This window comes from Ziziphus jujuba, chromosome 9, assembly GCF_031755915.1.
Source record: "Ziziphus jujuba cultivar Dongzao chromosome 9, ASM3175591v1".
Classification (NCBI taxonomy): Eukaryota; Viridiplantae; Streptophyta; class Magnoliopsida; order Rosales; family Rhamnaceae; genus Ziziphus; species Ziziphus jujuba.
In genome coordinates, this window is record NC_083387.1 from 14,260,271 (window position 1) to 14,275,107 (window position 14,837).

At 27.7% G+C, this 14,837-nt stretch overlaps 1 protein-coding gene and 1 pseudogene across 2 annotated transcripts; both read left to right on the top strand.

The window, feature by feature from the left end:
- LOC107426932 (endo-1,4-beta-xylanase 5-like) overlaps nucleotides 1-3,032 on the top strand; it is a 29,490-nt pseudogene extending 26,458 nt beyond the window's left edge.
- A 5,037-nt stretch (nucleotides 3,033-8,069) lies between these two features.
- LOC107426935 (ADP-ribosylation factor-like protein 8a) lies at nucleotides 8,070-10,974 on the top strand. 2 transcript variants are annotated; one of them, XM_016037254.4, is made up of 6 exons: nucleotides 8,070-8,230; nucleotides 9,530-9,611; nucleotides 9,714-9,746; nucleotides 9,898-10,019; nucleotides 10,249-10,410; nucleotides 10,573-10,974. In XM_016037254.4, the coding sequence occupies exons 1-6, from the start codon at nucleotides 8,193-8,195 to the stop codon at nucleotides 10,688-10,690; spliced, it is 555 nt and encodes a 184-aa protein (XP_015892740.2). In that variant the 5' UTR covers nucleotides 8,070-8,192; the 3' UTR covers nucleotides 10,691-10,974. The 2 variants fall into 2 exon arrangements, with proteins under 2 accessions (XP_015892740.2, XP_015892741.3); XM_016037255.4 differs by lacking the exon at nucleotides 9,530-9,611 and having other exon boundaries at nucleotides 8,114-8,230.
- The last annotated feature ends 3,863 nt before the right edge of the window (nucleotides 10,975-14,837 follow it).

Consider the following 14,837-nt stretch of genomic DNA (forward strand, 5'->3'; position numbering starts at 1 on the left):
TGATAGATTTAGGAAACCTAATGTGGTTAGGTTTAGGAAACCTAATTTGGTTAGGTTTAGGAAACCGAATTTATCTCCTAGTTTCCTAATAAGAATAGGAAAGTAATTTAAAAACCTAATAAAACTAAATTCAGAAAATAAAATAGGCAACATGCCAAAATCCAATAAAAACATAAAATAAAAACTAATATTTCCTAATTATAAAATTCAGCCAATGCCATGTAGGCACATATCATCCTCCACGTGACAAAAGTGCCATGTCATCATATGATGCCACGTCACGATCCATGTCATCAAATCGTGCCACATCACCATATTGTTGGATTTCATGCGTTAGGCTTTCTTTCATGTTGGCATCCTCCGTTCCAATTATATGGACCAATTTTGATTCATCTTCAGTAATGAACTTGCTTCCTTGAGATGTGAACACCTCTTGAATTAAACCATTTAGTACTTCTTTAAACCTCTTTCCTCTTGCCCAGAGATTTGAAGTGGCTCTGGACTCCATCTTGGGGTGCTCCTGGTCATGTCCTCATTAGATTTTGAAGAATTTGATGGATTATTATGCAATTCCATACACTACATAAAGAATTCATAAGAATTCAATGAAATCTTTAAAGTTAAAGTTGGATTTCATATTAATAATTTTTTTCACAATTTTACTTTTAAAATCCTTTCAACTCCATTAAAATCATCATTTTTTAAAATCTTTTAAAATTAATGACTTTTTAAATACATGTAGATTTTAAAATAATTCTACAAAATACTAATTGAATACATCTGGATTTTAATGAATTTTTATAAAATCTATTAAAATCTAAATTGAATATCATTGAACTTGTATCAAATCCTTTAAAATCTAAATTGAATACAACGGAGATTACCAAACATAGTTTACATCAAGATTCAAGTTCACAACTTTCGTCTATGAGATGAAGTGGTAAAGCACCTAGTATACATGAGGCTAAGAAAACTATTCGGTCGCAGATGCAATGGTACAACTTGCTAAACATAATGGGATTTCCATTAGAGGTCACAACATTTTCTTGGATGACCCAAAGTACCAGCTTTCCTGGGTCCATTCCCTTTCCCCTGATGAATTAAGAATTGTAGCAGACAAAAGAATTAACTCAATAGTTTTGAGATATAGAGGGCTAATGATTGCTTGCAGTGAAGAAAATATCAATGTCGATGGAAATGTCGAGGGTATGATTTTACAGCAATATCGATCGAAATGTCGATATCGATGGAAATATCAATAAAGTTACAGAAACTGTAAATTTTTAATTTAAAATACAAAGTTTTACATATGAGATAATTAATATAGTAAAATAATATAAAAATACAATAATTGGAATACAATAATCATAAAATATTCTATAAATATTACAAATTATTTATAAGTGAATAAAATATAATGTTAATTAGTACCAAAATATAGAAAATTTAACAGATAATAGTAAGATACAAGAAATTCTCAAATATAATCTCTAATACATTGTTAATTAGCACCACATTTTGCACTATCGTTCACATTTTTTTTTCAGTTTCGGCACTTTCACACTTTCATTCACAATTTTTCTTTTAAGCCAATAACAAAAAATAAAAATAAAAAAAATTCTTGTATTCTGCCATCTCTTTCCTCTTCTCTTCTCTCTGCGTATCCCCCTTCCTTTTCTCTCTGCGTATCCCCTGCCCTCTCTTTCCCTTCAGCCATCTCTTTCTCTTTAGTTCTCGGCTTCTCCCTTCTGACCGACCATCTCTTTCCCCTTTTCTCTCTTCTCAGCCGGCCCTTTCTTCAGTCTTCTCTATTCTAGGCCGATCTCAAACATACAAAACACACACAAGGCCGATCACAAACATACAAACACCCACAAACCAAACACACGGACACCAAATCAGATCACAAACACACACACGCAGTTTGGCCGAGATCTCCCAGAAATTTCCATCGACAATCTGCCGGTTTCTCCACATCATTTCTACCGTAACAGCCCAAAAACTGAAACCCTCACCGACATTGGACGATTCCATCAAATTTCTTCTATTCTGATGACAAATCGGCAACACCTAGGATAGAAACTTCTTCCCCCCCCCCCCTATTGGTGTCGAAGGCAGCTGGCAACCGAAAGTATCAACAATATCTTGACAGTTTCGTCGACTTTTGTTTCCGTAATTGCTTGGGATGTGATGAATGAGAATCTCCATTTTAGGTTCTTCGAGGATAAACTTGGTGACAATAATGCCTCTTCTGAATTCTACTCCACAACTCATCGGCTTGACCCAAACACAATCATGTTCTTGAATGAGTACAATACCATTGAACAGAGTAAGGATAAGGTAGCAAATCCGGATAGGAAGAAATTGAATGAGATTTTATCATTTCCTGGAAATGAAAATCTTTTAGCTGGCGTAGGATTGCAGGGCCATTTTTCTTCTGGTAAGCTAAACATTGCTTACATGAGATCTTCTTTAGACATTTTAGGCACAACAGGATTGCCTATTTGGCTTACAAAAGTAGATGTGGGTAAAGACAAAAATTAGATATAAATATATATATATATATATGAATAATTGAAGAAAAATTCTCCAACTTCTTTAAGCCCTTTTATATTTGGATTCAATGCATAAAGGAAAATTTAATCCATTTAATTTTGGACATGAAATTTGTTTCGTTTGCAGGCCGAGAACTTTGAAGAGAAACTAAAGGAAGGTTATTTGCATCCCGCTGTGAAAGGCAATATAATGTTTGCAGGTCCAAATACCAATAGTTTAAATGACACCACCACACTCACTAATAAAAGCTTCAAAAACACTCCATCTGGAGATGTTGTGGACAAACTGATTACAGAGTGGAAATCTGGGGCTGTCGATGTTAAACCAATGCAAAAGGATCGTCTGATCTGTCGCTGTTTCATGGAGATTATGATGTTATTGTAAAGCATCCCTTAACCAACTCCTCAACTAGTTTAAGTTTTAGAGTTGCTGAAGATAAACCACAGGCAAATGTTCATGCTCATATTGAACTCTGATCATGAACTAGAAGTTTCTTTGTTTAAAATTGTGCACAATTTATATAATGGTCAAAGTAGGTCAAAGCATGGTTCAATGAGAATTTTTAATAATGGCAATCTCATTCTTAATTTTTTAGCATTGAAATGGGCTAATTCATCCAATGCAAATATAATGCCAATATAAAATTTCTAGTACAGAACTTCAATGGAAAATGCAATATGGCAATTAAATGTCAACATTTTCCACCCTGATCGCCATCACTAAAGAGAAGGTATTACATCCTTTCTATACTGTCATTCAATATAACTTCTTATCATCACAACAACATTAAAATAAAACATATGGACCTTACAAAATAATTTGTTCAATATTATATTGCTTAATAATTTGTGATACAAATCATCTATTTACCAGTCATATAAAAAAGTTAAGTCAACATTGATGAGGATGCTATAATTTCCAAGTGGAAAATGTGAGCATATTTTTTTTTAAAATTTCACATTGAAACTTCTTAAGCTATAATTTGACATCAAAAATGGAAATTACAAAAATATGTCATTAATTGCAAGTACAAAAGTATTGTAATGTTATATTTAAGCATTGGCAACTCCTTTAAGCATCTCCATTTAAAATTTTCTTAGAAGCTAACTGAAACATTATATTGGCTCTCCTAAGTTGCATGTTTTTTTTTTTTTTTCTTTTTTGATATTGAAAGTGGGGGATCGAATTCACGTTTTCTACTTGGAAAATAATGAATTTTATGACTAGATTGTCTCATGAAAACTCAAGCCATGCATGTTGAAGTACTATCAAGTCTAAAGGATTAAACTATATATTGGCTAATTAAATATATATCTTAGCATACATTTTTGGATTGAATTTGTTGGTGGCCCATGAACGATTTAGCTCCAGCAGGTAGTTAAGGACTTGTATATGATCAATTAGCACACCCATGTATTGCAAATTTGCAAATAATATGTTTCCAAAAAACAAAAAAAAAAAAAAAATTTGCAAATTGCTTGTCCAGTCAATGCAATAATTATTTATTATTATTTGTTTGGTGATCCAGCCTATTAAACTATTGACTTTAAATTCTTTGACGCCAGGCTATATATACATCCTTTTCCTCGCCAAAGCGATATTCTTCAGAATTTTATCATTGAGATCTTATGATACACTAATTATAGAGACTGTTTGCATCTTAAGTTTCAACTTTCAATGATATATAATGTATTATTAAAATAATATAAAGCGAATTAGATTCTTATCAAATTTTGAAAACATCAAAAGTATCCCTTCATTGATAATTATTGAATTTTATATATATATATATATATGAACGTATATATCAAAATATACATCCCACATCACAATGATTTTTTCAGAGAATGATATCAAATTTAAATTCTCTATCATAACATCAAAAAAACAAAGAAAATCTGGCGAGGCAATTTGAATCTTGTTGGGATTGTGAATGTAAAAATTATTAAAAAGGACACCACATGAGATAGAGTTTATAAATTAAGAATCACCATATATCTTTAGTATTATTGGAGGGGTAAAAAAAAAGAAAAAAAAACTAAAATTATATATATATATATATATATTTACACAAACGTATATATTAAAAAGATAAGCAAAGTGGTAAGAAGAACGTAAGAAGAACAATGGCAGCAGAGAAAAGCCTCATGGAGTTCTAATGGCTAAGAAGCAGGACACCACGGCCAAGATGATGGTCATTGTAAGAGAAGTTACGTCGTCGAAAATTGCAGCAAACCTCATTTCTTGCAGGTCCCAAAGGGTCGACACAAACAAGCTTAGCCCCTCAAAAATCACTACCAAGATGGCCATTTTATATGAAATATGACCAGCTTGCTGATACACTTTCTCTGGAACTATAATTTTAGAGATTAATTAAACTAGCTTGAGATACAAAGAGAGAAAAACCAGTATGAAAACCCAAAGAAGAAAAAAGAAACTCAAAGATTGCGTGGTAGTAATAGTGGAAAGTAGTGAAGCTAGGAAATTCCTAAGGTTCTTTATTTATCAATTATAACATTCTTGGAGCTTTGCTTGAATACTTGATTTTTTCTGCTGCTTCTAGGATGCTTCCTAGTTGTTTTATTGGTCTCGCCATCTATATGTTGTGGGGCCATAGAAATTTCTCTTCCATTAAATTAAATTAATTTCCTCCCATCAAGGAAATTTTTTATTTTATTTAATTTTTTTGGTAAGGAATATTGGATTCCTTAATTTTGAACTACCGAATTAACATTTTGATTTGAAAATTTTGGTGTTACTATGTTGAAAAGAAATTGGTGTTATTTATTATATTCACTATTCGGCGTGCGGTTGGAAGTGAGAAAAACTTACAAGTTTCATGTAGCGGATATACTAAAGTCTCCTATATAACGGCCAAATAATTTTTTGGCGTTTAAACGAAGTGATCGAGATTATATCAAATAAAAATAAAAAAATAAAAAAACAAAACATAAGTTTAATTACTGAAAGGGCACACCATCTTTGTAGTTTTGACACTTACCGCAACGTCTTTTAATCAATAGTTACATTACAACTATCATTGCACAGTGGGAAGGAAGCATTCCATGTCTCCAGGCCTTCACCTATTATACATCAATGTGAACTTTATATATATTGGAACCACGGTGAATATGGTATGTTATCCATTAGTCTTTTGATTCCGATCATAATTATGAAAAGGCTGTGGCACAACATGCTATGTCTAACATTCCCTAATAAAATATTTTCGCATAGTTATACTGAAGATGAAGATTGAAATTGTGATCATATTACTTGAAATGGCTTTTACTATGGATTGCTCTTGGGACATCAATTGAAACTTTATATGTTTCTACTTTCGAAGTCACTAAATTAAAAAAATTAAAAAATAATATACATTTTGTTTTAATTTTTTACACTAAAATTTCTACATAATTTTATTGTAATTAGGGAAAAGTATTTTTGTTATTTACAATAATACCTCCCTCGTATTAATTAAAAAAAAATGGTTTTTTTGTCATTTATAATAATATGTTCGTTAAATTTACAATAATTCCCCCAAGATTGGAATTGTGATCATATCACCTGAAAATGATTTTTATCATGGATTGTTCCCAGGACATCAATTGAAACCTTATATGTTTCTATTTTGGGATTCATCACTAAATTAAAATATAAAAAACATATACATTTATTTTCATATTTTACATTACTATTTCCACATAAGGCTCTTAACCATGGATTTTTCCCAAGACATCAAATGAAAGCTTGTTGAAATTCATCACTAAATTAAAACAAAAATAAAAAATATATGCATTTTATTGTCATTTTTTAGATCACTATTTCCATAGAAATTTCTTTTAATAAATCAATAAAAAATAGTTTTTTATCTTTTATAATAATATCCCTTAACATCAATAAAAAATATTTTTTTAATCATTTACAATAATACCACTTTCCCAACTCTTACTATGGTGTTTTGAACTCTACCTTTCAGGTATAGATGTACGAAGCTTACTAATTGAGTCCAATTTACTTGAGCAAATTAAAATTTGTGTAAAATAAAGCTCCTCATTTGGAAAAGTACAATGGAGAAAAAAAAAAATTTTGATTGCCTGTGTTGTAATATCAAATAGCCTTTCCCTCACTCATATTTATGTTCAAAGAGTCGACCAAAAAAAAAAAAAGAAAAAAGAAAAAATTACAAAATACTCCTCTCAACGTTTATTCATGTTTCAATTTGCTTCATGAATTTATTTTTAAGCAATTTTCTTACTAAACTATTTTATGAAACTAATTTGCCCCTTTTTTAAATTTTTTTGGTTAAAAATTGATGAGATTGACTATAACATTCAAATCAACTATTTATATGAACAATATATGTCTAAATTACAGTTTTTTTTTTTAACAAAATTGGTAAAACCAAAAAAAAAAAAAAAATGAAATACAAGGCAAGGATGGGAGTATTTTACGGGACAAAGTGGGGCATAAGAGAGGGCGTTCTCTTCTTGCCCTGTCCCGTTGCCATTTCTGTGACAAACAGACTTATTGGCATCTTATTATTCATAAAAGAAAAAATAAATAAATACAATTAATAAACTTTAAAATTTGACGCTTCTTTTTGGTTCAAAAATATATAAAATTAAAAAAAAAATTCTCTCCTTTTCTCCATCTTGCCTAAAATACATTTCTTGAAATTCATTAAAAAAAAACAAAAAAAAAAAAACCTCTCATGTATAATATTTGTTTTTTTTTTTTTTCTAATAAACAATAATGTTATAACACCAAATTGTTTGCCAAAGTAACATGGGCAAATGACAAGTCTTTTATTTTATCATCTTGCATTTAATTTTTACTTATTTTTTTAACTGCTCATTTATTATATTCGTTTTTAACTAATAAAATAATAACATATTATTTTTATCGTTCATTCAGCGACAACTTGGCATCTTTCAGCCCTCCTGTTTGTGTTTCCTTTTTTCTTTTTTCTTTTTTCTTATATGAATTGATAGAATTTAAATTCAAAACTATAATTACTGCTTGAGAAAATAATGACAATTATTTTAAAAACTCCTTGCAAAATGGAATTGACAACCAAACAACTGTCTTAAAGAACTAGAGTTAGAAGTCTTACCAGACAGAACTACAGTTTGAAAGTCACCAACCAAACACAACGTGGCGCTGTTCATTGGCCCGTAACTCAAGACAAGGCCATTTCATTCACAATCCAAAAACAACGTCGTTTTAAACTCCCCCGGACGCTTCCAATTTTTCTAATCAGGAATCAGGATTAAACCGCCTTCTTTCTCAGTAATAGCGCGTGATCATTAATCATCAATAAAATTGTCACACGTTTTCCAAAAGCCGACTTTTGATTTTCACCGCCATTGAGGGCGAGTGGGAAGGACATTCAGAACATTCCTCATCTTGTCATTATCCTTTTTCCGCATTGTTTATCGTTTTGTTTTATCCGAGTAAAAGTTCCTGTTTCTTTGACAACGAATTGAAAAAAGAAAAAACAGTTCAGAGGAAGTGTTCTCGGAGCTTTACTTCAAAATTCTATCCCCAAAAAAAAAAAAAAAAAACCTTAATAAATAATCTACTTTTTCTTGGTTCAGTTTTCCTCTTTGCTTTTGCTTTATCTTTCTCGTTCCCAAATGGGGCTTTGGGAAGCTTTTCTCAATTGGCTACGAAGGTAAACTCTGCTTTTTTTTTTTTTTTTTTTTTTTTTGTGTTTTCTTTTCTTTGTTTGGATGCTGAGGAAGTTCAGGAACAGAGTGTTTAGCTATCTTGATATTCTTAATTTTTGAAATGATTAAAGAAATTTTAATTTCTCATTGAATCTGAGCTTAATACTAACCAGAACGAAAACGTGGCAGGATTTAGATTAACGATTTTGTTTGTTTCGTTTCTTCTACTTGGTTTTAATTCGGTTTCAATCGGTGAACTGCTTATATTACTGGTTTGATAATTGTTTGATTTTGATACTAAGTTTTGAAGTTGTTGTGTTTTCGTTTGATTGCTGAGAAAATGAGGCGAGGAGGGAAAAAAATGAAGTGAAAAATTTTGAATTTTGAATTTCAAATGTTAGAAATTTAGTTGGAATTAAATATATGTAGTATTAAATTTGATAAAGGAAAGCTGCCTATGTTCCTCGTTCTGATTAATATGTAATTGATATCTCGACTAATCCACTAGCAGCAATTGTCCTTTGAATCAATGCTAGTTACGGAATTCCATTAATATATATATACATATATGATTGTAAAGACGAAAATTGGAGCTTTTGGTGTCGGTAAGCCTTAGATGTGATGCTTAGGAATACTTCTGGTTGTTTATTTAGTTATTTCTATTCCTTCTATTGCCTAACAAAGTGGGCAATGCTTTGTCTTTGAAGGAAATATATGCAAGCATACACATGTATACACAAACACTTGCTTGCAAACACATAAATCCATATCTATGTATAAATGAATATAGCAGACTTTTCATCATGTCTGATTACTTTAAAATTTTTACAGCGTATGCATCTATTGTCACTGTATATGGTTGTTCTGTTAATTTATGGGATGTTTGATAATTGGTTGTGCTTAACTAGTATTAACTTATGTCCATCTCTTAATGACATTTCTTGATCTTGTTTGTGAGTCGTGTTTTGGTTTTCTATTTTGTTTCCTTTTTCATGCCTTATTTTGGCATTTACTCGGATCGGTTTCATAGCACCTGCAGGTGACTGAGAGTTAATCTTCCAAGAAGAACTACTGTGAATCTAATGGTTTTTGTTATTATGTTTGCAAGTCTGTCACTGAATTAGTGTAATTATTTGTTCTGCTGAAAGCTTTTACCACTCCTATGTTGCTTACAAATAAGTTATGAGAATTTATATGCCTTTTATTGTTGCTTGCTCAAGAACCTTTTGGAATTATAATGTCTGCTTTCCTACATATTTATGAATTATTGAGTTATGAAGAGGTGTATTTCCCCCTTCTTATAGCCTCTTTTTCAAACAAGAAATGGAGCTATCTTTAATAGGCCTTCAAAATGCTGGAAAAACATCGCTTGTAAATGTTATTGCAGTAAGTACTTGTATTTACAGGAGTCATTATATTTTTATGTATGCTCTTTTCTTTGCCGTTTTGGTTTGATGCTGACTTAGTTTCCGTTTGTGTATCTTCAAGACTGGTGGATATAGTGAAGACATGATCCCAACGGTATGCCAATTTTTCCAAGGTCTTAATATCTTAATGAATATGTCCAGGAAAAAAAAAAGGAAAAAAAATAAATAAATAAATAAGAAGGAAAGTGCTATTGTTTTCCTTTGGATATCTCTGATTTCACTTTAAGAATTTGTTTCGTCTACAGGTAGGATTCAACATGAAGAAAGTAACCAAGGGCAATGTGACCATAAAGTTGTGGGATCTTGGAGGACAACCGAGGTTTCGCAGTATGTGGGAGAGATACTGCCGTGCAGTGGCAGCTATTGTGTATGACCTTTTGTCATATGGATATTTTTATTTTTCCTCTTGAATTTCTGAATGACATTTTACTGAGAGTTTACCGACCCTTTTTTTTATCACTGCTAGTTAGATACCAGATATATTTTAGTTCTTTCTTTAATTTCAAATTGTTAACACTTTGCTTATGGATTACCAATAATAAGGTTCTGTAATTTAGTGACCAACAATTTCTTACACTGGTATTTGCATTTTTCAGTTATGTCGTGGACGCTGCTGATTATGAAAACTTGTCTGTCTCCAAAAGTGAACTCCATGATCTTTTGAGTAAGCCTTCACTGAATGGAATCCCGGTGCTGGTACTGGGTAACAAGATTGACAAACCTGGAGCTTTGTCTAAACAGGATTTGACACATCAAATGTAAGTGGAGAATCTAATAATGCCAATCTTATTATTGGAGGATTCCAGTTCCATTTTATATTGCTTTACTCATTACGATTCAGGTTTCTGACTTCTAGTTATATGTACAAAGTTTCTTATTTTATCATACATGAAAAGCATTTGGTGTTTTGCTCTATGCAGGGATCTCAAGTCCATTACTGATAGAGAAGTTTGTTGCTTCATGATTTCTTGCAAGAACTCTACAAACATTGATATTGTCATCGATTGGCTTGTAAAGCATTCAAAAGCGAAAAATTGAACCTCAGTGAGAGCTGTATTGTACAATTTACAGCCATCTTCTCCACAAGAAGGATGGAGTTTGAGCTTGTTGTAGTGACTGAGTTTTTTTTGTTCGAAGGCATTTTCTTCTTTGTTGTATTTAGCTCTGTTATGTATTTATTTTATGGTGATATGAATTTGTCTCATTGATGAGTAACTATGGTTTGAATTTTTATGTATAGTTTTCTGGTGTGAAATCGTGTAATGTAAAAACATGTTTCTGCCATTTTTGTATGAAGTGATGGCTTTTCTGAATTTTGAGAATATGATGTTGTAGGTTCTGTGAGGTGTTTTAGTTGGGAAATATCGTTGAATTGATGGTTTCAAGGTGCTAGAAAAATTTTCAAAGTAAATGCTTTTTGCAAGTAATGTTTTCTGAAGCAATTTACCATCTCTGTAAAGCATTTTCTTTATGTTGTTTGCAATTTGACAGAAGGGTGAGTTTGGCTTTTAAGATGTAAGAGGCGAATTTTGAGAAAAGAAACATAGTGTATAGAATAAAGTAGATGGTGGATCATGGAAGAGGAGAGAGATACGAAAGTTAAAAAGAAAAAAGTTTAAAACGATTATTAAAGGAAGTTTTCTTTTTATAAAAAGAAAAATGTACATCTATAAGAATTAATTAAAAAAAAAAAAAAACAATTGATATTGAACAATAATTAATATATTTGAATTCAAACCTCAATATAACTTTAGTTTAATAATTTTTCTCTACCATTTTCTTTCATATTACGTAGTTCAATGAAAAGATAAAAGATAAAAATAAACATTTACTTCATGAATTATACTGCATCTTAGTCTATTAAACTGCAAATTTGTCATACTGCCCTTATCATCCATTTTGACACATAAATTTAATGTATTTAAACATACACAATTTATGTAACTATTTTTATTCTGTTTTATTTTATTTTAAGAACTATGCATTACTACTTTTGTCAAATTTTTTATACATGGTTAGATTAAATTGACGTGAAAATAATATTAGTGGAAATGCAAAGGGTTTTGTATTTAAAAAAGGTAAGTGGCATATACTTGATGATGTAAAATAATTACCGATAAGAACAAAGTAACTTTATTCAAAAGTAAAATAATAATAATAATAATAATCTATATAATATATAAAAGAAGAAAAATATGTGCCACATACCCTTTTTTCAAATTCTCTTTAAAAATATTTTTTTTATTTTTATTTTATTTATTATTTATTTATTTATTATTTTATTTTTTATAATTATAATCAAATATATATAAAATCAATTTTTGACATACTATCCATAACAATCAAATGACATATGATAATAATTTTGAAATAAGTTTAAAATAAATAAAATATTTAATTTTACTTTATTTATCAAATAAGTCAAATACGTAAAATATATTTGCATATAGTTTCCTTACTTAAATATATTTTAAATATTTTTACATATACAAATATAGTTACATGAAAATTAATAAAGATATATCTTTATTTGAATATAAAAATATAATATCATAAATAATAATTGTTAAACATAATAAGATAGGATTTATTTTCAAAACAAATTATTTGATCTTATTTTATTATCCATTAATATATATTTTTATTATTATATTAGATAGATGGTCGAAAAAGACTAGATTTTGATCAAGTATATTCAGGCTAATAGTGAAAATCTTGGAGATCATTATCCAATAACGCAATTATTACGCTTTTTAAATTATATATATTTTTATTGTTATTATTATAATATTATATTATATTATTTTATTTTAAAAGGATACATCTATATAATATATAAAAAAAATAAACATATATTCTATGTGTCAGCATACCCTTTCTTCTAAATTCCCTCTCAAAATACTATTTTTATTTTATTTTATTTTATTTATTATTTATTATTTATTATCTTATATTTTATGGATATAACCAAATATATGTAAAATTAATTTTTGATGTAAATATTCATAACTATTAAATAATTCATAAAATTACATATGATAATAAATTTGAAATAAATTAAAAATATTTGATTTTATCTTATTTACCAAATATATAGTTATAGCCTAATTAATATATATATATATATATATTATAACAGAATTATGCATATATATGGCCTAAAATATATACATATATTATAACGAAATTAAGGTCTAAATATATACATATATATTATAATGGAATTATGGCCTAATATATATTTTAACAATGTCTACTAAAATGCACTTTGACATCAAATATTTGATTTTATTTTATTTACTAAATAAGTTAAACATATATAGTTATAAATTAGTAAGTGACACCTTCTGGTTATTTAAAATTTTGGTATTCAATATTTTATTTGTTTTTATTTTTTCATATTCCTATTTTAGTTATTAATTTTTTTTATTTAATTTCAATTTATTCTTTTTTGATAGATCTTAAACATGATCATGTTAATCATAAATATATACATGAGCCATGTTATGGATTTTTAATTGAAATTGACGATTCTGAATCAAAACATAATGTAGAAACTCTTTAAAAAATAGAAGATGCTTCTAACGATGAATCATTGATTATTGATTTACTTTTATCTATCTTATTTACCAAATATATATTTATGGTCTAATTAATATACATATATATGGCTTACTATTAGATGGCCTAATGTATAATATAACGGAATTATAGCCTAAATATATACGTACATATATTATAACGGAATTATGGCTTAACTGTGGCATAATATATATTTTAATAATATCTATTTAAAAAATATAAAACTAAAATAAAAAAAATTAACTATTAATAAAGAAAATGTTGTCTTATTTAATTAACCCTAAAACTATTTAAATTTTAATTATTTTACTTGAGGATAAATATCAATTTACCAACGAAATCACCCATTTTCATAATTATGTGATTTGTAAGCATTGTTTGTCACATAAATTTATTGATGCATAAATTTATCCAAAATATATAATAGTTACTTTTTATTGGCTTTTTTATTTATTAAATAAGATATTTTTATTAGTTATTTTTATTAAACATGTATGTAATAAAATATTTTCTTATTATTAAAATATTTTACATAATAATTTTACAAACTGATACATATTCATATATGGATAGATAATAAATGGAATTTCATTATAAAATAACAAGATTAAAATGCGATAACTAGATCAATCTTTATATATATACGTATTAACAAAGGAAACAAACGCTTAAAATGATTTACATATATAAATATAATTTTTTTTAAGTTGCATTTAAAAGATAATATTAAAATTATAATAACATATATATATATGGTCAGCTACCATTTATATTTTATTTTGTCAATGATAATTCATCAAAATATTTTTCTCATTATTATAATATATATATATATATATATGATAAATGAAATTTCAATATCTCAATTTATAGATTTCAATTATAAGATCGATCTTCTTATTTTATATGTTTAAAATCTACGTAAATAGAAATAAATTAATAATGGAATTATTATTATTATTTTTAATCTTAGAAGACAAGATAAAAAACATGTATATAATAAATGATTTTCTTATTACTAATATATTTTACCTAAAATTTCCATATACTAATACATATTCATATACATATACTTATAAATTGAATTATATTATAAATAGTCAGATTAAAATATAGTAATTAATAATGATATCGATTGCCTTATCAAGAAATTTAAGGTAAATAATGCATTTTAAAAATATTTTCCCAAAAATTTTTAAAATGTGCTTTGTGTTCAAAAGATAATTTTAAGATTATGATAATAAATATATAGCAAATAATATTGTATATAATATATATATATATATATTCAAATTATATTCTCAGTAAATAATATAAATACAAAAAGACAAAAACAATGATAAAGAATATTATATGTATTCAAATTTGAGACATAAATTTTATATACTTATAAGAAAATATTAAAAAAATTTATAATCTAAATATAAATATTTTTATTAGTTTTTATATTTATTTATTACAAAATAATAAAATTTTATATATAATAATTGATAATGAAATTAATATCTTTATTTATTATATAATAAAATATATTATTTTTATTAAATATATTTCACATAAAAATTCCATATACTAATACATATTCATATATATATATATGAAT